The 23,161-nt window shown below is 50.8% G+C and overlaps 1 protein-coding gene and 1 pseudogene across 1 annotated transcript; both read left to right on the forward strand.

Moving 5' to 3' along the window:
* Positions 1–15,186, forward strand: part of LOC101785387 — a 40,167-nt pseudogene extending 24,981 nt beyond the window's left edge.
* Positions 15,187–21,330: 6,144 nt separating this feature from the next.
* Positions 21,331–22,530, forward strand: LOC111256997 (the record flags this gene model as incomplete). The annotated part of the gene is made up of 3 exons (XM_022825836.1): positions 21,331–21,525; positions 21,565–22,131; positions 22,318–22,530. Coding segments are annotated over exons 1-3 (975 nt in total), but the record flags the coding sequence as incomplete, so codon positions are not given.
* Positions 22,531–23,161: the final 631 nt, after the last annotated feature.

The following is a 23,161-nucleotide window of genomic DNA, read 5'->3' on the forward strand; positions in this document are numbered from 1 at the left end:
GTACGACTACGTTGATCGACTACGTACGACTACGTGATCGTCTTCACTGCATCGACGCAAATCTACATCTTCCGCACCAGTAGTGCGTCGAGTGGTAATCCCGTGATCCTTATACGGCAGTTCTTCCTGGTTATACGCGGTAGAAAATTTTGATTTGCGCTAGTGTAGCCTACCTCGTATCCCAACAGTTGGTTAGTGAGGGACTAGTGAGACCTTTTTGATAGTGATTGTGTACACATATAAACATGTAGATGGATTAATTAACAGAAGAAAACATGGTGTGCTTGGTGTAGATAGGGCTTACTCATCGGAGAAAAGTTCGGGATACTCTTCTCTCATTTTATCCTCGCATTCCCAAGTAGCTTCATCTTCGGAGTGGTTACTCCATTGAACCTTGACAAACTTGACATCTCCCTTTCTCATTTTCCTCTCGATGTGATCAAGAATACCAATAGGATGTTCATCATAAGTTAGGCTCGGTCGAAGGTCAAGAATTTCCATGTCCACATTTTCGGTTGGCACATGAAGATACTTCTTTAGTTGAGATACATGAAACACATTATGAATGACGAAAAGAGATGGAGGACGTTCCAATTGATAGGCCATGGCGCCAACTCTTTTGGTGATTTTGTAAGGTCCAACATATCGAGGAGCCAATTTTCCCTTCACTAGGAAACGACAAGTGCCTTTGAAAGGAGACACCTTAAGGTATACATGGTCACCAACTTTGAAACATAACTCACTATGGCGACGATCGGCATAACTCTTTTGACGAGATTGAGCGATGCAAAGGTTCTCACGAAGGGTCTTCACTTGTTCTTCGGCCTCCATTATCAAATCGGGACCAAAGAAAGGTCTTTCCCCGGTCTTGGACCAATTGATAGGAGTTCTACACCTCCTTCCATAGAGAGCTTCAAAAGGGGACAACTTGATACTTGCTTGATAGCTATTGTTATAAGAGAATTCCGCAAATGGCAAGCAAGTTACCCACTTCTTTTCATAAATAAGCACGCAAGCTCGCAACATGTCTTCTAGGACTTGATTGACTCTTTCAGTTTGACCATCGGTTTGAGGATGATAAGCTGTACTATAAGTGAGATTGGTTCCCATGGCATCATGAAGACTTTTCCAAAAGTGAGCAACAAATTGAGGACCACGATCTGAGACTATGGTTTTTGGAACACCATGGAGACATACTATCCGAGTGAGATATAGTTCCGCATATTGCTTAGTGAGGTAGGTGGCTTTGATCGGAAGAAAGTGAGCCGATTTTGTCAAGTGATCAACAATTGCCCAAATAAAATCATATCCTTGAGAAGCCTTTGGTAGACCGGTGATAAAATCCATTGCAATGTCTTCCCACTTCCAAGATGGAATAGGCAAGGGTTGAAGGGTGCTGGCTGGTTTAAGATGTTCAGCTTTAAACCTTTGACAAACGTCACATTCGGCAACGTACCGAGCGATTTCTCAGTTCATGCGAGTCCACCAAAACCTTTGCTTGAGATCTTGATACATTTTAGTACTTCCCGGGTGAATAGAGAGTTGAGAGTTATGAGCTTCTTCAAGAATGAGATGCTTCAACTTGGGGAAAACAATTCTCTTCCCAAAGAAAATGACGCCTTGATCATCAATGGAGAAACATTGTGCCTTGCCCTCCTTCTTTAAAGCAAGAATTTGAGCCATCCCTTTATTACCCCTTTGAGCTTCTTTGATTTGGTCATAAAGATCGGGCTTAACAATGAGAGTAGCAACATAGCCTTCGTTGACCATTCCAATTCCAAGTCTCCAAAAGTCATCACATAGAGTGTTCACGTGAGGTTCAACAGTCAAACAATAGCACCTAGCCTTGCGTGTCTTGGTTCAGATCGTTCAACTACTATTGCCGTGCTGACGACGTGAGTAGTAGCTGCTATGTATAGGAGGAAGTCCTCATTTGGAGATGGAGCAGTGAGTACAGGAGGCTTTGACAAGAAGTCTTTGAGTTGCGTTAATGCCTTGTCTGCCTCTTCTGTCCATTTGAACTTGTCCTATCGTTTGAGAAGCTTGAAGAAGGGTAGTCCCCGTTCTCCAAGTCTCGAGATAAACCGGTTGAGAGCTGCCATGCAGCCTGTGAGCTTCTGCACATCTTTGACGCTAGCTGGTGCATGCATGTTTGTGATGACAGATATTTTCTCCGGGTTGGCATCAATGCCGCGATGGCTAATGATGAACCCGAATAACTTGCCAGAAGGTACTCCGAAGACGCATTTAGTGGGATTGAGTTTCCATTGGAAAGCTCATAAACTAGAGAAGGTTTCCTCCAGATCGGTGATGAGTTCCTCCTGGTTTCTTGTTTTGACAACTACGTCGTCCACATAAGCTTCGACATTGCGGTGGAGTTGCTTTTCGAAGCACATCTGTATAGCTCGTTGATAGGTTGCCCCTGCATTTTTTAGTCCGAAGGATATTGTCTTGTAGCAGAAAGCCCTAAATGGTGTGATGAAGGCTGTTTTAGCTTGATCTTCTTCTTTGAGACTTATCTGATGATAGCCTGAGTAACAGTCGAGAAAGCATAGCAGATCGCACCCAGCGGTAGAGTCGACCACTTGGTCGATCCTAGGTAGTCCGAAAGGGTCTTTTGGACAATGTTTGTTGAGGTCGATGTAGTCGACGCACATTCTCCACTCGTTGTTTTTCTTGCGAACGAGTACAGGATTGGCGAGCAAGTCAGGGTGAAAGACTTCTTTGATGAACCCTGCTGCGAGTAGCTTGGCTAGCTCTTTTTTGATTGCTTCTCGTCTGTCTTGAGTGAACCTGCGGAGTTGCTGCCGTCTTGGAGTAGCTTTGGGATCAACATTTAGAGAGTGCTCAATCAGCTCCTTGGGCACACCGAGCATGTCAGCTGGTTTCCATGCGAAGGTATCATGGTTAGCCCAAAGGAAACTGATGAGCACGGTTTCCTATTTAGGATCTAGCCCTGTTCCGATCAGGGCTGTCTTGGAGGAGTCACCCGTCTGGAGATCAACTGGTTCGAAGTCTTTCTCACTCGCGGGTTTCACCTTTGTGGACCCCAACTTGTTTTCTGGGATCTCGAGTTCGGTTGGATGAAGTTTGTTTGAAGCTGTGAAGACTTGTTGCATGGGGCTAAGTGCTTGAGAAGTCGCGGCAATCTCCACGGCTTCGATGTCGCACTCATAAGATCGTCATAGATCTCCTCGTAGCGTTACTTCCCCCTTGGGCCCTGGCATATTTAGTACCAAGTAAACATAGTGTGGTATGGCCATGAACTTAGCTAGTGCTGGCCTTCCGAGTATGGCGTGGTAAGATGTCTCGAAGTCGGCGACTTCAAATCTGATGTACTTGGTACGGTAGTGTTCCTTAGTTCCGAAGGTGACTGGAAGGATGACTTGTCCTAACAGTATAGCTGCGTTTCCTGGTACGATACCGTAGAAGGGTGAATCTGTTGGAGTGAGCATTTCCGTGATGTCGAGGCACATCTTCCTTAGTGTGTTGGCGAAAATGACGTTGAGTCCACTTCCGCCGTCGATGAGTACCTTTGTCAGCTTTGATCCTGCCACAATGGGGTCGAGTACTAGGGGGAACCAACCTGGTTCTAAGAACTTGGTCCATTGGTCCTTCCTGGTGAAGGTTATTGGCACTTCTGACCACTTTAGCGGTGTTGGATCTGTTGGTTCGATGGCCATGATCTCCCTGAGTGCGAGTTTGCTGGCTCGCTTGGATGCGGTGCCTGGGATTCCGCCAAAAATGACGTTGACTGTCTTGGAGGAGGTCTGGAAGTCGCCTTCTTCTTCTTCGTCGTCGTTGTGGACTTTGTTCTTGCCCTTATCCTTTTTCTTGCTATATTTTTCAAGGGGTGGTGGTGCGGGTAAGTCTTGCATTACTCAACGCATGTTGTAGTAGTCTATTGCCGAGTGTTTGCTAGTCAGGTGCCATGGGCACTACTTTTTGAGTAGCTCGGTGAAGGTTGGCCCGTCGTCGTTTTTGCGGGATCCCTTTTTCCCGGAGTTAGTCATGGCAACAACGGTGTTGTCGGGCTTCCTTTCGCGGTTTTGATTACTCGAAAAGTTGTTTCGAGTATCATTGTGTCGTGTTCTATCCTGATCATTGTTGTTATTGTCGCGTCCCCGGTAGCGGTGAGAGCCAAACCGTTCTCGCTCTTTGTCTTCTTCATCTGCCCACTGTTGCACCATAACTTTGAGGTCTTTGACATTAGCTGGTCATCGTCAACCGAAATCTTGGTACGTTCGTCGATCGTAGAGTCCATTCTGGAAGCACTCGATGACGTCTGTTTCTGAAATGTCAACTATAGTTCCCTTCTTTTTGAAGAACCGTCGCAAGTAGTCGTGTAAGGTTTCACCTTGTTTCTATTTTATTTGACTTAGGTCAATCTTGTTGCCTGGTCTAGCCATGGAGCCGGCATAGTTGTTGGTGAAAGCCTTTGTCAAATCTGCCCAAGAATCGATTGATCAAGGTTTGAGTGACTAAAGCCATGTTAGCGGTGCTGGTTCCATGCATATGGGGAAGTGGATAACTTTGGTGTCGTTATTGCCCCCGACTGCTTGGACTGCTAGCGAGTAGCATCGTAGCTATTGGATGGGGTCTTGCTTGCCGTCATACTTGGTGATTCCTGTGGGTTTAAACTTCTCGGGTAGTCTTGTCCTCATTACCCGGTTTGTGAAAGCAGGAAAGTGGTTGTAGTTGTTAACTTCTCGCTCACACCGACTGTTGATTATTTCTCGTAGATCACTGAAATTTGACACTTCGTGGTTTTTCCGATTAGGGCGAATACTTTTTACAGAATTAGTGCAGCTGACTTCTCCAACGTCCTTCTGGCGTATTGGGGCATTGTGTTTACTCGGACCTTGGCTGTGTTGCCGAGGTTGGTTGACAACTTCGTTGTCGTTTCTTTGTACATCATTGTTGTTAAATGCCGCACCTCTACAGGATCGGTGATTCTTTGTCGAGTAGCTTGTAAGCTTGTTTTGTGAGTTGTGCGATTAGTCCGTTGCCGCGCTGCGCAAGCTGAGCTGTGGCTTCGTTGTCTCTGTCTCGGGGTATGAGTGTTGATATAAGGTTGATCGAGGCGATTGCTGCAGGTAGAGTGGTATGTTCTTGAGCTTGAACTGCGTCGAATGCTCTTTCGAGGTTTGTGATGGGAATGTTTGTAGCCAGCGTCTGCCGTCGCTCAGCCCGAGTAGCATTACGCATCCTTCTTTGGTTCCTTTGATCAAAATTTTCATCTTTTGGGGCGTTAGCTGTTGACTCATCTTTTGAGACGATGTCAAGTTGTGCTAATCGCTTGGGGGTTCTGTTCTGGCTAGTACTCGGGTTGTTATTGTGAGTAATAACAAAGACTTTTCTGTCTAGGTAGTAGCTTCTGGAGCTTGATGTTGCAATTTCTATAGAACTTTCCTCACGGCTTGCAGTGAGTGGGACACCTTCTTGGTAGGGGAGGTTGTCTATGTGAGTGACGAGGCGTGACTCATAGTCGCGGGCAAGGGATGGTCTCATTCCTAGCCAGTGAACGAATCTGCCTTGTGATGTTGAAGTTATTACCAGACCTTGGCCTGGTCTTGACAGTGGAATCTCTGAGGTGTAATCGGAGTCGTCGTCGTCTTCCTTCCCGTGTTCGAGTTGAATTCGGGTGAGGAAACTTTGGTAGACTTTGGCTGCATTGCGGAGTCCGTGTGGAAACCGCTTTGGAGTCGAAGTCGGTTTGGGAAGCGACTCGGACCGGCTAGTCCGAACCGAAGTCGAGTCCGACGCGTAGTCAAACTCGAGTTTGTTGACTTTGAAATTTTGGTCTTTTCTAACCGAATCCCCCGATTTCTTCTCCTGGACGTTGATGATCTGGTGCCGGAACGATCCAGCGCTGTCGGCGATGCAGAGCCAGGATCCAAAAATGAAGGTTGCGCCTGCTTCAATGGTGAAGACGGGCTTGATGACGACTGTAGCCATTGAACTCGCGCTGAGAAACTCGACGAGAGCCCCTACCTAGCGCGCCAGCTGTCGGTGTTTTAGACCGGCAACCCACCTAGGGGGTACCCTAGGTGATCTTTTATGCGGTAAGGGACGTCGAGAATCAAGGAGTCAATGGTGACGCAAGGAACACAATTTAGACAGGTTCGGGCCGCTAGATCACGTAATACCCTACGTCCTGTGTGTTTGTTTGTATTGATCGTAGATGAACCTGGAGTTGTTCTGCTTGAGGGGGGTCCCTGCCCACCCTTATATACACGGGAGGGCAGGGTTACAAGTCCGAGTCCTAGCTGAGTACAATTACAGAGTCCTACTCGGTATGGTCTGAGTAGTTTCCATATACATACTTGACTAGTCTGAGTGGGATACGCCTATCCCCTTGTTTTGATTCATGTCTGAGTACGTCCCTTAGTGGGCCATTCAAGGTCTACTCGTGGGCCTGGGGTGCATGCCCGACATCATCGACAACAACATTCGCCTTCCCGAGATGATAGTGGATTTCAAGATCATAATCCTTGATCAACTCAAGCCATCTTCGTTGTCTCATATTAAGGTCCAATCGGGTGAAGATATATTTAAGGCTCTTGTGATCGGTGTAGATATTACAATGATTCCCAAGGAGATAGTGACACCATATTTTTAGAGCATGAACAACGGCCGCAAGCTCTAGATCATGTGTGGGATAGTTTTCTTCATGACGCTTTAGTTGACGAGAAGCATAAGCTACCACTTGATCTTCTTGCATAAGGACACACCTGAGACCAATGCAAGATGCGTCACAATAGACATCAAAGCTCTTATGGATGTTTGGTTGAGCAAGAACAGGGGCGGTAGTGAGACGAGATTTCAATATTTGGAAGGCTTCTTCACACTCCTTGGACCACTCAAACTTGACCCCATTCTTCAATAACTCGGTCATAGGCTTCGCAATCTTGGAGAAGTTTTCAATGAACCGGCGGTAATATCCCGCTAACCCAAGGAAACTCCTAATGTCGGAGACACTTTTTGGTTGCCCCCAATCAAGAACATCTCGCACCTTGCTAGGATCCACGGCAACGCCATCCTTAGAGAGAACATGACCAAGAAAAGATACTTCTTCTAGCCAAAACTCACACTTGCTAAATTTGGCATAAAGGCGATGATCTCTAAGCTTTTGGAGAACAATGTGGAGATGACGAGCATGATCTTCTTTGGTCTTGGAGTAGATAAGGATGTCATCAATGAATATCACAACAAAGACATCAAGCTCTTCCATGAATATGCTATTCATAAGGTACATGAAGTAGGCCGGTGCATTGGTTAAACCAAAAGACATGATGGTATATTCATAAAGTCCATATTGAGTAGAAAAAGCCATTTTAGGAATGTCTTTTTTATCCTTATTTGATGATACCCCAATCTTAGATCAATCTTAGAGAAATAACGTTCACCGGATAATTGATAAAACAAGATATCAATGCGAGGAAGAGGATATTTATTCTTGACGGTGACTTCATTTAATGGACGGTAATCAACACATATCCATAGACTCTCATCCTTCTTTTTCACAAAGAGAGCCGGGCATCCCCAAGGTGAGGAGCTTAGACGAATAAACTCCTTTTCCAATAAGACCTTGAGTTGGTTTTTCAATTCCTTCAACTCGTTAGGAGGCATACGATAGGGACATTTTGAGATTGGAGCCGTTCCGGGTAATAGCTCGATGGCAAACTCAACCTCACGATCGGGAGGCATTCCCGGTAATTCCTTCAGAAAGACATCCGGATTCTCACAAACCACAAGAATTTCTTCCAATGCCATGATTTTGGTACCCGACATAGTATAAAGACAAGACTCTTATTTGTCAAGATAAAGGGTGACTCTCTTGCCGGAATAGTGTAAGAGGTCCACAGTACGAGGCCCACACTTGATTATCCCATCATGTCTACCCATCCAATTCATTCCAAGAATGACATCCAAACCCAACCTATCTAGTATGAGAAGATTGACTTTAAACATAACTCCCTCTATGAGAATTGGAACATGTTCAACAAAATGTGTAGCAATGATTTCCCCACCTGGTGAGTCAATGAGATGTGGGTGTGATAGGTATTGAACTTTAAACTTATGATGTAGCACTAGACTCTTGTTGATAAATGAACGAGTAGCTTCGGAATCAAAAAGAACAACGGCGGGAGAGGAATTTATGAGTAGCGTACCCAAGAGTACTTCAGCATCCTCCGGAATTTCTTCCACGGCGAGATAGTTGAGGCGGCCACGCTTCGGAGCTTGTTGATTCTTGTTCCCTTGATGTGTAACTTGAGGTAGGGGGTTGCCTTGCCTCGGTGCATTGGGAGCACCACCTTGCCTTGGTGCATTCAGAGCACCACCTTACCTTGGAGAGGGGCAATTCTTGGAAATATGGCCTACACCACCACAATTGTAGCATGGACCCCTTGGACCACCACTAGTATTGTTCCAACTAGGGTTGGCCAGCCTTGAAACTTGTCCTTGAGCATTGGAAGGGCGACGCATAATCCACATGGGACGTGGGAGAGGGGCGCTCGGTGTACAAGGTGGAGGAGAAGGCCCCATACGCGGGCGTGAAGAGCTATCGCCCGTCAAGGTCGGAGCGGCACGCTTGTTCTTTGCTTCAACCTTCTTCCTCTTGTGCTCGGCTCGAATAGCCACATCAACCATATCATTAAAATCAACAAACTTGTTGGTAGAGAGCTTGTCTTGCATTTCCTCCGAGGGCCCTTCATAAAAGCGCTCTCTCTTCTTGGCATCACTAGACACCTTCTTGGGAGCGTATGGAGCAAGAGCATTGAAGGCATGCAAATAAGTCATCACATCATCATTGCCTTGAGTGAGGCTAAGAAATTCCTTCTTCTTGATATCCATAATGCCCTTGGGAATGTGATAGGCGCGGAACACCGTCTGAAATTCCTCCCAAGTGAAGCGGTGGTCACGAGGGCGCACGGCAAGCACACCACGCCACCAAGCTCTAGCGGCATCTTGAAGTTGGTGGGCGGCAAAGAGGACCTTGTCATGCTCCTCACACTGAAGGATACCAAGCTTTTGCTCAATAGTGCCAAGCCAATAATCCGCGTCGAGAGGGTACTTGGTTCCACGGAAGATAGGAGGGTCGGTGCAAAAGAAATCCCCATGACCATGCACCGGGGGTGCCTCCCTCCTAGGTGGATTGCCCATGTTTTGGACAAGTTGTTCAATGAGCCAAGTTTGTTGGGCAAGCACATCCGCAAGAGAGGGATTCATGGGAGGGGGAGGAAGATCGTCCCCGCCCGAGGGCTCACCATGATCACGGCCTGATCGGTTCCTCATCCTGTCATCCAAATTAGATTTGGTTAGCGATGAAATAAGGATTTAGTAAAGATTGGATTGGGATCGAAAATATTAGAGAACGACACATGTATAGAGTGTTAGAAGGGACAAAGATGGCATTGATAGATTTTGGACAGCATGTATACCGTTGAGTTTAAGCTCAGTTTTGGACATCAAAACAGCAAGAATATCATGATAAAATAGCTCCAAAAGATAACCCATATGTACAATAACATGTATGCAATGTATGGATGCAATATGATGCTTCCTCACATCGTTCTAAGCAATATATTGGGCTCAACAGAAATTTCAGCAAGCAGCCAATTTAGAGCACAAGATACAACTTGCACAAATGAAGCATGATATTAAGGAAATTTAAAGGAATAAGAACCATAATTAAACCAACATTAACTTAACAAGTTGCAACCACCAAAGTTCACAAGTTTCACACATAGGGCATGATACATAATAAGCGTCTTACGTCACGACACAAGAGCAAAAGCTACCACCCAACCTTCAACTACACTCTCAACTCACGACAACTTGCTAAGATTCAACGCGAAGATTCATGGTGCGAAGCATTCCGGGGCTCCCAAAAGAGTCTCACGATTGGTGCGCACTCGGGGAAATTGGCGCATGTGCAAACCCTAGGAGATGAGGTTTAGCCTAGGCCGAGCTTCTGCCCAAGTACACATCACAAGCAGAAAACGGTGAGAAGGGGCTTCCATCTCTTGTGCCGTGGCACCCGGCAATCCATCAAGCACGCGCCTTGGCACCTTTCTAGACCTCGCAAAAGGCTCCACCTCAATTTGTAACTTGAGGAAATGCCTTCTTGTCTCCTTCAACTCACACTTGACACTCCGATAGGCCCACTCATAAGCGGAGATTGTCTCCGCCATACACCTCACAACAGGAGGGGCTCCCATCGGTACGGTGGCAAAGTGGCAAAGTGGGTCTTCGGGCCCTTGCATCGGGAGGTAAGAGAAGGGATCCTCCCAAAGCTCCTGGTGCTCATAGCGAAGGCGCATGATGGCTTCATGAGCCACCTCTTGTATCGCCATCTCCGGGGAGGTTCCACTTGCTTGGAAAACATAGGGCACAGATCCCATCACCATCTTCACTTGAATGTGGAGAGCGCCCACATACTCCACCATGCCCACTCCAAAGCCACGAGCCTAGACCTCATACTCGGGCCTAAAAGTGTAGCCCGCTTTCACCAACATATCATTGAGGACCGCGGGAAAGCCAACTGCGTCCGTGGCGTGGGTTGCCATGATCAACGTGAAGCTAGGAGGCATCTAACCCAAATAAAAGATAAGATAAGTTAAGAACACATTAAATAAACAATTAAATGAAGCAAGGGGGAGGACAAGCTCTAAGATAAAGCGAAAAGATAGAGCAATTAACCTTATGTTCAAATTTTAAGAACATAAAATTTAGTGTAAGTGGTCAAAATTTTATTTTTTTGCCACTAAACAAATTTTAAGTTCACTTTACCGAACACCAGCTCTGATGCCACTTGTGAGAACCGCCCAATTTGATCTCGAATTAAGTTAATTGACGGTCATGCCAATAGGATGAGAGCCCACACTTACACGTCTTGCGACATGTCAAGTGTCAACCCACACCTAGAGACACACGACTGGGTGCAATTCAACTTAACAAGAGCCAAATCCGGTAGTCCCGGGAAGTGTTCACAACATGCCCAAGATCGAGCGACATCAACCGTACAAATTGCACATCACCACATGAACCATGAAAGAGCAATTTTAGACATTACACAAGTTCAACAATTAAGGTTACAAGTTCATTACACACATGGTTCAAATCTGAAATTAATTGAATGAGGTCCAAAAAACAAGTCTTGGACTCATAACAACCACAACATGAGAATAAAAGTTAAGGCTTAAGTTTTCCCAACATCTAACCCATAAAAAGAGCACTACTACGCAGCAGATACGATAGATAAACGTAAAAGATATGATGATGTAGTTGCCCAAGAACACCATCAGAGCAACAAACGACCGATCTAGTCACTCATCACCCACCCTCGGATCGGCGGGGTAAAAGTGACCAAACACGGCCTCTAGTTCACCTGCAACTTTAGTGAGCGATAGCAACATGAGCACAAAAGGTAAGGTTAAGTAAATTTGAAAAAGTCTATCTCATCCTATCCTTAATTTTTGACCATAAACATGTGAATTTCACCCTATAGACAGCTAGCAAGTTTTATTTATCTTGCCCAAACCCACCTCAAATTTTAGTTGAAAACATTTGCATCAACATGGTAACATCAAGCATATATATATGTGGAAGCATCCGATAACTCTACAATGAATTCATGGGACTTGAGCTTGCTCATAACCGAGAGCGCGGCAATTCAAATTTATTTATCCTTGCAAGGGTGTACTCTTTACCCACACGACTCGAGGACCTAGTGGCTCGCACACCCAATCAATGGTGCGCAAGGGGGTACTCATGCCAACCTTTTCCAAACCACCTCAAACTATGAGTAAAACACACCTAGCTTGTATGGAGGACAACCTAGGTCCACCGGGGACACTCCTAGGATCCTCTACATAGTCCAAGGACCACACATCCAGGACCGTGCCTCATAGAGCGAGTCAAGTGAGGTATTAGGCTTGTTCTTCCCATATGGGAACATGTGGTAGCACGAAAAAGATGCTCAAACTGACGTCAACAACGGACGGTCATTAATCGACTCGAGCGGCCTATGTCACCGAGGCTCCATTCTCGTGACCCTACACACCACTCAAATCTCGTATCCAAATTAACCATCATGTTCATTTATTCAACAACATTAAAGAACCTTGATAAAATCGGTGTTTATTAACCTATAACCATTTGCCATACCAAGTGATCAACCTTTGACTAAGCATGGCTAAGCAATTGCAAGATTAAATCATTAAAACCCACACTATTCGAGAGACAAGATATATGATAACAAAACAAGGGAGGCCATAATAACAAAAACATAGGTTCTAATAATGCAATAAGCTAGATAACCCACATGCATCCCATAGCTATACATAGTAACAAGTTTATTTGGAAAAGTAGGATAAGTATGCATAGCTGCTTGCTTTGGTTTTCTTCGGGCTCAAACTCGACCTCTACACCGGCCTTGGCTTCGGGCTCAAGGGTCACGTTCTCCGGCAAGTCGCTCTCTAAAGAATGAAATGCATGCATGCATTAGAGATGATGCTATGAGTGCAAACGCCCATGAAATGCATGAGAAGTAAAATAAACAGTAAGAAATCACTTGTGAACGAAGCAAGCTAGCTAAAGATAATACAAAACCATAATACAAGAACGATGAGAAAAAACTATTTTGCACGGTAAGCCAAAGCAAGGACGAAATTGCAAGATTGAAATCATATGTTGAAGGACAACTATGAAATAACTTTCACTGATAGAAGACACCAATACAAGATTATGAGAATTGGATTCACCTCAAAATCAATTTTTAATGTGGAGATATAAAATAAACAAGATAAACTACCATTAAGCACATTAAATCCAAAAAGGCTTGTAAATCGACCATAAAAGCATCAACATCATTTCTCATGGATTCTATGTGGAAAACAAAGGCTAACAGAAGTGGTTTCAACATTTTATCAAATTTGCACTAATTATCATGCAAATAGCAAAATTAAGATAACAAACAAGCATTAGACTTAGAACAGTATGAAAACCATAGATTCCATTAATAAAAGTTGCATATCTGGACCATAAATTATCAATGGAAGCTAACAAAATTGGTTTCACAATTTTTGGACCACCACATGATTTATAAGGTAATTAACAAGTATATAGAAGAATAATTCATAGATAAAAGTATACAACAGTAGCACGCACATACTCAATTTCTAAATAAACTAGATCTCATAAGGAATCCAAAAAAATAAGATTCATATTTTTAGCATTTTTCTACATATTTCTATGAATTTTCCAAGTTTGCAGCTATTTAAATCCAAGAAATAACATAAAACCGAGAGCATTTTGCAAATAAACCCCCAGATCTATTGATTCCTCGCACATAGGTCCCTGAAACTTCCCAAAACCCCCCTATCTTTGTTTCTCCTTCTCACCACACACCCCTCACGCACATAGAACGCACGCGCGGACACGGACAGGCACGGGCGGCGCACGGTGTGGCCAGCGGCGGCGGGGAAAGGTGGCGCGGTGCAGTGGGTAGGGCGGTGGGGCTGCGCCCCAAGCCCTAGGAGCTCACCAGAGGTGGCACAGGTGGCGACGAGGAGCGGCGTAGCAAGCTCCAAGAGGCGGTGGAAAGTTAGATGAATTTTAACATGGAAAAACATCACTGAAAAATTATGTAAAAAATACTGTAAAATCATCAATTTGCGTCTAGTGTTTAAATAAAATAATGTGAGGCACAGTTGCATAACAAAAATTGGAGTTGCGTCACAAATTTGAATTTCAACAATAAACGACAATTATGAGAGCTTAACCAAATGCGTGGCCATGATGCTCAATTATACACAAATGATGCTCATGATACCCATGTTAATATGTTAAACTTGTTTTGCAACTTTGGGTTGTGACACCAGAGACCAAGGGGTTGCCCATCGAGGACATGGCCGCCGTCCGGAAGACGCATTTGTACCGGAAACGCTTTGTCACCGACGGTGAGGACGGCGGCCGTCGACGCTAAGAAAGGTCATGGGTGGTGCTCTTGCATGCAAATGAGAACCATCATATCAAAGCATCATCCCCTGACAGAGATCATGGCTGGCGATGCAAATAGCCAGAGGGTGCGGGCTCTTGACAGCCATCATAGCAATTAGCAAAGCAAGATGCTGGCACGCCATTGATGGGAGATGGAGATAGAGTCCCTGTATGCCATCGAAAACTATAACTATCCCTTATGTGCTATTGAAATTATAGCCATCCTTTCATTGTCATCGGTTTTATATTTCCATGAATGCCTCTGTGGACCCCACACGTCAGTGGGAGGGAGAATGAAACTTCTTCTTTTCCCCTTCCTCTCTTGCTCTCCCGTGCGCCTCTCGTCCCTGCGCTTGCGTCACCGTCCCCGTGCCGGCGCCACCCACGACGACGTGCGGGACCCCTTCGCAAGGCTCCGAGGCGGCGGCACTGAGATGCGAGGGAGGCTGCGGCTGCTCTCGGCTAGGCGCTGCGCGACGACGACAAGTGCATCAGCGTCGTGGCCTCCGACATCCCCGATGACGTCGACATCCTCGTCGCGCTGCTCGAGTGCCCTGACCCACGCGTCTAGGAGGAGGCCCTGGAGGCGGTCTCGGTTATTGCTAGGCGGAGGCCCTGGAGGCTGACATCGGGGCCGTGCCGACGCTCGTGTCCTTGTCGTAGGGCTCCGTCATGGACGATGCGGCGCGAAAAATTGGAAGTGCTGGCTGAAAATCAGATGGCTAAACAATGAATTGACTCACGAATGATTGAAATCAAAGCTCAATTGCATGAATCCATGGCTGGTCGAGTGCTGGATTTGCATGAATCCGGGGCCGTGCCGGCGCTCGTGTCCTTGTCGCAAGACTCCACCATGGACGACGCGGCGCGAATCCAGGTGATGGAGCTCCTTGCCGCCATCGCTTTGGGGACAGCTCCGCCAGGGAGGCCGTCGTGGGCAGCTGTGTGGTGCATGCAGCAGCGTCCCGCGGCGCGCGTGCCCTGCTCCTAGAGCGCTTCGACCTCCTCTACTACCTCGGCTCCTTGCATGGCAAGTCCCGCACCATCCGCGATGCCTACTCAAAGACGCAGTACCCACCCATGGTGCGGCTCGGCCGCCACCTCTGGGTAGATGCCGAGGCTGAGTCCAGCTACCGCGTGCCCCCGATGGGTGGGTGGTCGCGGGGACAGGAGGCGTAAGGGAGAGCGAGAGAGTATGGGGAAAAGGAGAAGTTTCATTCTCCCTCGCACTGACGTGTGGGTCTACATAGACTTCGCGGGTGATGGTAGAATGTAACAGAATGGTGTACAAAAGATGGAAATATAAAATCGATGGCAACGGATGGCTATAATTCGATGGTACATAAAGGATAAGTATAATTTCCGATGCCATACAAGGAATTTACTCACGGAGATACGTGAATCTCACAGTAGGGCCAAAGGCCAAAGGGCGACGACTACTGTTTGTGTGCACTTGCTTGTAAAGTTGTACAAGTGATTTGTGATCGTATTTCCGAGACAGGAGAGTAGGATGTTAGCGGCTAGCATGAGCGAATGAGTAACCCAAATTGAAACATTTTTCAAAAAAATAAGTTGAATTACAAAAATTCAAGAGGGTGTTCTGTTTCTCACTTATTGGTTTTGGTAGATACCTATTAGATAGTATAATTATGTTTTGTGTCATCATAATTTTTGGAAATACACTATTGTTGGGGGGAAATATTAACGATCCCCTAAGACACCACTTAAGGAAGCAGACACGAAGGCCCGGGCCCACCTAGACGTGATCAAAGCTCCGCCTCGCCCGACCAAGATGCCAGGATCGGGAATGTCCGACCCCCCTCCACAAAGTTTCCGCCTCGCCCGACTGCGGCCCCGGGGTCGGGGGCGCCCGACCCCTCGTCACGAAGTTCCGCCTCGTCCGACCCCAAGCGAAGGGGTCGGGCGCGCTGAGGCCCCCGGGGCAGGCATCCCCCTCGGATACGGTCCAGATGGACGAGACCGACAAAATCCTGTGGGTCCCCCATCGGCCTGGCCATAAATGCGCCGCAGGCCTGGCAGAGGGAACGGATGACCGCGCTCCTCACGCAACCTATCACAAGTACCCGTGCACGACCACGCTGTACAGGCTACAGTGCCGGCGGCTGACTCCCATTCGCCGCAGGGTACTCATGGCCTGCGCCGGCCGGAGCGAAGGAGAGACCGGCCTGTCCTCGGGCCCCGCGCGCCCTCGGGCCCCGCACGGCAAGGATGTGACGCTCTCTCTCAGGAGCCATCGCCTGAACAACAGCATCCACCGTCCTCCCCAGCAGACACCAGCATAACGACGGAACGCCCTCATCATGACCCGACGCCTACGGATATCGAAGGAGCTATCTGTAGGGAGCAACAACAGTTGGCACACGGCGGCCTCCCCTTCCGGCATGCACGCCGGCGTTCACCAGGGGCCGGCAGAGGCGTCGGGCGCCTAGGAACTTGCTCCTCCTCCCTGCCATGTTTTTACCATTCTACGCTTTACTCTTTACAGTCCTTTTCACCCGATCCCAACTGTAACTCCGGCCACCCCCTTGCGATATAAAAGGAGGAATCCAGGTCCGGAGGGGGGATCGGCTTCTTCTCCCACAAGCCACAACACACAACGACTCTCCTTGAGAGCACGAGCACCCAAAGAGACTTGGGACCAGTCCCTCTCTCGTCGACCTGTAACCCCTACTATAGAACCCTGCGTGGGCAACACGAACATCCTCGATACTGGACGTAGGGCTTCCCTTGCCCGAACCAGTCTAAACCCGTGTCTCTCACGCAACCACCTGAGGCTTACGCGCATAAAAGAAATTCACTAGTCTAAGTCTTGATCCGCCGATCTTGACAACGACAGTTGGCGCGCCAGGTAGGGGACCTTTGCGCGTACGTTCCCAGCCTCAGATGGCCAATTACGATGGTAGCTTTGCTCCGGGCTCCCTGATCCGAGTTGGGAGCCTGGACTTCCTCGCCACCGGGGAAGGGATCGAGCTGATCCCTGTCCTCGTCCTACCCGCTCGCCCAGCTGCCCCCGGCCCTGCCGCCGGGACGGTGGCGAGCGATCGCTCTCCTACTGGAAGGACCTCGCCAAGAGGACAGCCCTTCGGGATACGCAACGCCACGGGGGCTTACGGACGCCTCTTAGCACGGTCCTTGACCACGTCGCCCGCGAGCAACGAGCTCGTAGGCGCGGCAAGGACAATCTCAGACGCTGGCTCCAGCAGCGGGAGTCCCCACCCCTCGCGCGAGTGCCTTGTGGTCGACGCGCACTCCGAGGGGTCCAACGGCGATGGTGCCGAGGGGAGACAATGGGTTCCCGCCTCGCGCGCCGCAGCTACAACTGGAGCCTTACCAAGGGCCCCGGAGTGTTCTCGGCAACCAGAAGCGCGCGTGGGCGCTCGCCAAGAAGTAGAGCACCCCCACCACGAGGGGGGAGCGTGACAATGGGCGCGCGACGTCCAGCAACGCATCTGTGCGGACGGAGAGCGTCCGCCGCTCTTTGCCCGCGCTAGCCAAAACGTCGCAGCCGCGGTGGTGTTGCTCCGACAGCTCCCCAAACCAGCGACGCCCGAGGAGCGACAGGCACGCCAAGAGATGCGCAACCTGCTCGAGTGCGCCGCCGTCCAGCAGGCGGAAAGTTCGGCGTCCCGGCGACGCAGGCAGAACGCGAGCCGAGCGACGCCTGACGCACCCCCACAACGGCGGGGGGAATCTGTCCATCAACCCCCTCCGGGGGCGAATCAGGCCGCGTCCGCCCGACGGACCCCACCACCCGCGGGAGGCGAGGCTCGATCCGTCCACCAGCGCGTCGGTCTCGTCCGCGACGCCCGCGACACCCTGAACGCGCGGAGATGCTCTCGCGCGGACAGGGGGGACGGGGCAGATCGAGGCTACCACGTTCACCGTGGAGGGCGCTACGACAGCGGGGAAGACCGCAGCCCGAGCCCAGGAACGGCTGGGCCTTGGGCCTTCTCCACGCGCATCCTAAATGCGCCCTTTCCGCCACGCTTCAGGCAACCCACGAGTGTAGCCAAATACTCAGGGGAGACAAATCCTGGAGTGTGGATCAGCGATTACCGGCTTGCATGTCAAGCCGGCGGGGCGGATGATGACCTGTTTATCATCCGCAACCTACCCCTTTTCCTGGTAGACTCCACGTGAGCTTGGCTGGAACATATCCCTTCGGGACGCGTTCGCAACTAGAACGACCTGAAAGAGGTTTTCATAGGAAACTTCCAAGGGACGTACACGCACCCCAGCAACTCCTGGGATCTCCGGAGCTGTCGTCAGGGGGCGGACGAGTCCCTCCGGGATTACATCCGGCGCTTCTCCAGAAAGCGCACCGAGCTCTCCAACGTCGCGGACGCCGACGTCATAGGAGCCTTCCTAGCAGGGACCTCTTGCCGGCCCCTTGTCCACGAGCTGGGGCGCCGAGGCCCGCGAACCACGGAAGAGCTCCTCAATATCGCCACTAGTTACGCCTCTGGCAAAGAGGCTGTCGGAGCGATCTTCGATCGTTCCAAAGGCAAGGCGAAACGAGAGGAGGACGCCGACGAAGGCACTTCCAACCGCCAGCAGAAGAAGAAGGGCAAGCAGCGGTGCGAGGCCCCCCTCGTGGCCGCGGTCGAGCGCAAGCGGGGGCAGCCGCCCCCCGAAGGTGCTCCCGGCTTCTTCGACAAGTTGCTCGAGGGACCGTGCCCGAACCACGAGTTCCCCGTCAAGCACGCCTACAAAGACTGTAACCTCATGGAGAGGTACTTCGTGGGCAATCCGGTGAAAGGCGACCGGAAGCGGAAGCCCGATGAGGAAAAGAAGGGCGACGAAGAGAAGGAAGACGGCTGCTTCATGATCTTCGGCGGCTCCGCAGCGTACGACACCAAGCGCCAGCAGATGCTGGAGCGCCGGGAGGTCTACGCAGCCGAGCCTGCGACTCCGGCCTTCCTCGACTGGTCCGGGCCGGCCATCACCTTCGATAGGTCCGACCACCCTGGACGCGTCCGACATCCGGGGCGTTACCCTCTCGTTGTCGACCCCATCGTCGGCACGACGCGCCTCACCAAGGTACTCATGGATGGGGGCAGCGGCCTCAACCTCCTCTACGCCGAGACTCTCGACGCTATGGGGATCGACCGCTCCCGCCTCCGTCCCAGCAAGGCACCCTTCCATGGCGTCGTGCCAGGGAAGCAGGTGACACCTCTCGGGCAAATCGACCTGCCCGTTACGTTTGGGACCCCTTCCAACTATAGGAAGGAGGTCCTCACCTTTGAGGTGGTGGGGTTTCGCGGAACCTACCATGCCATCTTAGGACGGCCGTGCTACGCGAAGTTCATGGCAATCCCCAACTACACCTACCTCAAGCTCAAGCTGCCAGGGCCCAACGGGGTCATCACCGTCGGCACGACCTTCCAGAAAGCATATGAGTGCGACATAGAGTGTTGCGAGTACGCCGCGGCCATCACCGTCACGAGCGGCATGGCGGTCCAGCTCGCGGAGGTGATCGAAGATCAGCCCGACGCCAAGCAGTCGAATACCTCCTTTGAGCCCACCGAAGGTATCAAGGAAGCCCTCTCAATCCCGGCTGTTCCAGTGGTGGGGTTGTGCGGATCAGCGCGGCTCTATCCCCCAAATAGGAAAGCGCGCTCGTCGACTTCCTCCGCGCGAACAGCGACGTCTTCGCGTGGAAGCCCTCGGACATGCCTGGCATCCCGAGAGAAGTCGCCAAGCATTCCTTGAACATCAGGGCCGGCTCCAAACCAGTGAAGCAAGGCTTGCGCCGTTTCGACGAGGAAAAGGCGCAGGGCCATTGGTGAAGAGCTCCAGAAGCTCCTGGCGGCCGGGTTCATCAAGCAAGTGCGCCACCCCGAGTGGCTTGCCAATCCTGTCCTTGTACCAAAAAAGAACGGGAAATGGAGGATGTGTGTCGATTATACCGGTCTCAACAAAGCGTGTCCAAAGGATCCGTTTCCTTTGCCACGCATAGATCAAATAGTCGACTCAACCGCCGGGTGCGAGACCCTCAGCTTCCTCGACGCATATTCCGGCTACCACCAGATCGCGATGAAAGAGGCCGACCAGCTCACTACCTCTTTCATCACCCCCTTTGGTCCCTACTGCTACGTTAAGATGTCGTTCGGCCTCAAAAACGCGGGGGCTACCTTCCAGCGATGCATGCTGAAGTGCTTCGGAGATCTCATCAGGCGGACCGTTGAGGCCTACGTCGACGACATCGTGGTTAAATCCAGGAAGGGTGACCAGCTCGTTCCCGACCTGGAGCTAGCCTTCGAAAGGCTGAGGGATAAGCGTATTAAGCTCAATCCCGAGAAATGCGTGTTCGGTGTCCCAAGGGGCATGCTGTTAGGCTTCATCGTCTCTGTGCGCGGCATCGAGGCAAACCCGGAGAAGATAGCGGCCATCAGCGACATAGGGCCAATCCGGAACATAAAGGGGGTGTGGCGCATCATGGGATGCTTAGCAGCTCTAAGCCGCTTCATCTCGCGCCTCGGCGAGCGAGGTCTTCCTCTCTATCGGCTCCTGAAGAAGTCTGACCGCTTCGAATGGACCAGCGAGGCCCAGGAGGCACTTGACCGACTCAAGGACCTCCTAACGAAGGCCCCAATTCTAGTCCCGCCCGCCGACGGCGAGTCCCTCCTGCTCTACGTCGCGGCGACCACCCAGGTGGTTAGCGCAGCCCTGGTAGTGGAGCGGGAGGAGGAGGGGCACGCTCTTAAGGTACAACGCCCGGTGTACTTTATCAGCGAAGTCTTGTCCGAGTCCAAGACACGATATCCATAGATCCAGAAGCTCGTCTACGCCATCCTTATCACGAAGAGGAAGCTGCGTCACTACTTCACCTCCCACCCGGTAACGGTCGTTTCATCATTCCCGCTTGGTGAAGTAATCCGGAACCCAAATGCTACAGGGAGGATCGCGAAGTGGGCGCTTGAGCTTATGGACCAGGGTATCACCTACGTCCCCCGCACCGCCATCAAGTCCCAGGCACTTGCCGACTTCGTGGCCGACTGGATGGAGGTACAAGCACCGTCGGCGCCAGAGGAGCAGGAGTACTGGACGATGTACTTTGACGGGTCACTGATGAGGGCCCGCGCCGGAGCAGGCCTCGTCTTCGTCTCTCCATTGGGCGTGCGCATCAGGTACATGATCCGTCTCCATTTCCCTGCATCCAATAATGTCGCCGAGTACGAAGCCCTACTCAACGGGCTCCGCATCGCCATCGAGCTGGGTATCCGTCGGCTAGACGTCCGGGGCGATTCTCAGTTGGTCGTCGAACAAGTCATGAAGGAGTGGAGCTGCCACGACCCCAAAATGGCAGCCTACTGCAACGAGGTCCGCAAGCTCGAGGACAAGTTCGACGGGTTGGAGCTCAACCACGTCGCAAGGCGCTTCAACGAAGCCACCGACGAGCTGGCAAAGGCGGCGTCTGGCCGGATGCCCGTCCCCGACGGTGTTTTCGTTAGCGACCAGTTGAGGCCTTCAATCCATTATCTGGAGCCGGCAGGGGTCGGCAAAGCACTCTCAGCCCTGGGGTCGGGACCCGAGCCGAGGGAGGTCGGCAACGCACCACCTGTCCCAGACCCGAGCACCGGTCCCGAGGGAATCAACGCTGCCTTACCTGACTCGGCCCTGGAAGCCAAGCCATCCGACCCCGTGGTCATGGAAATCACGGCAGACCCCGCGGCGGGGGCCGACCCCCCAATCGACTGGAGAGCCCCGTACCTCGACTACCTTGTCCGCGGCACGCTCCCGGCAGACAAAACAGAAGCCCGCAGGATCGCGCGCCGTGCAAAATCCTTCACCATCATTGACCAGGAGCTCTACAAGAGAAGTCACACTGGGATCCTCCAGCGCTGCATCCCGATTGAGCAGGGAAAGGCGCTGATCCAGGATATCCACGCCAGGGCTTGTGGTCACCACGCCGTGCCAAGGACACTTGTTGGCAACGCCTTCCGACAAGGTTTTTACTGGCCAACTGCGGTCGCGGATGCTACCCAGGTAGTCCGCACCTGTGAAGGATGCCAGTTCTTTGCCCGCCAAACTCACCTGCCCGCGCAGGCGTTGCAAACCATCCCCATCACATGGCCATTTGCGGTCTGGGAGCTGGATCTCGTCGGACCCTTCAAAAGGGCGCCCGGGGGCTTCACCCATCTGCTCGTCGCTGTCGACAAGTTCTCCAAATGGATCGAAGCAAGACCAGTGGCGCAAATCAGGTCCGAGCAGGCGGTACAGTTATTCACCGACATCATCCACCGCTTCGGGATCCCAAATTCCATCATCACCGACAACGGCACGCAGTTCACCGGGAAGAGATTTCTCCAGTTCTGCGACGACCACCACATTCGAGTGGATTGGGCGGCAGTGGCGCACCCCCGCACGAACGGGCAAGTCGAGCGAGCCAACGGCATGATACTCCAGGGTCTCAAGCCACGGATCTTCGACCGCCTTAAAAAGTTCGGCGGACGGTGGGTTGCGGAGCTTCCAGCAGTCCTCTGGAGCTTGAGGACGACCCCCAGCCGGGCGACGGGGTTCACCCCATTCTTCATGATCTACGGGTCAGAGGCCATTTTGCCCACCGACCTAGAGTACGGGTCGCCGAGGGTCAAGGCATACGACGAACAGGGAAACCAGGCATCACTCGAGGACGCACAAGATCAACTCGACGAAGCGCGAGATGTAGCCCTACTACACTCGGCTAAATGCCAGCAGGCCCTACGGCGTTACCACAACCGCAAGATACAAGGCCGCGCCTTCAACGTCGGTGATTTAGTGCTCCGCCTCGTCCAGGACAACAGGGGTCGGCACAAGTTGACTCCCCCATGGGAAGGCCCGTTCATCGTCGTACAAGTACTACGACCAGGCACCTACAAGTTGGCAACTCCCGACGGGCAAATCTTCAGCAACGCCTGGAACATAGAACAGCTAAGGCGCTTTTACCCATAGCTTTTATTTCCAAGTTCTGCATAAACTTGTCGTCATTTCCGTTCTTTCATTTAAGCTCAGGGGCATCCGACCCTGGCCTCGTTCCAGGGCCGCATACCCCTCGGGGGCTACCAGTTTTGTTCTTCTGCGAAAAAAGAAACCCCGAGCCACCTCGGTTCAGGCCTTTTCCTTTAAGCTCAGGGGTATCCGACCCTGGCCT

Source organism: Setaria italica, chromosome IV, assembly GCF_000263155.2.
Source record: "Setaria italica strain Yugu1 chromosome IV, Setaria_italica_v2.0, whole genome shotgun sequence".
NCBI classification, from domain to species: domain Eukaryota; kingdom Viridiplantae; phylum Streptophyta; class Magnoliopsida; order Poales; family Poaceae; genus Setaria; species Setaria italica.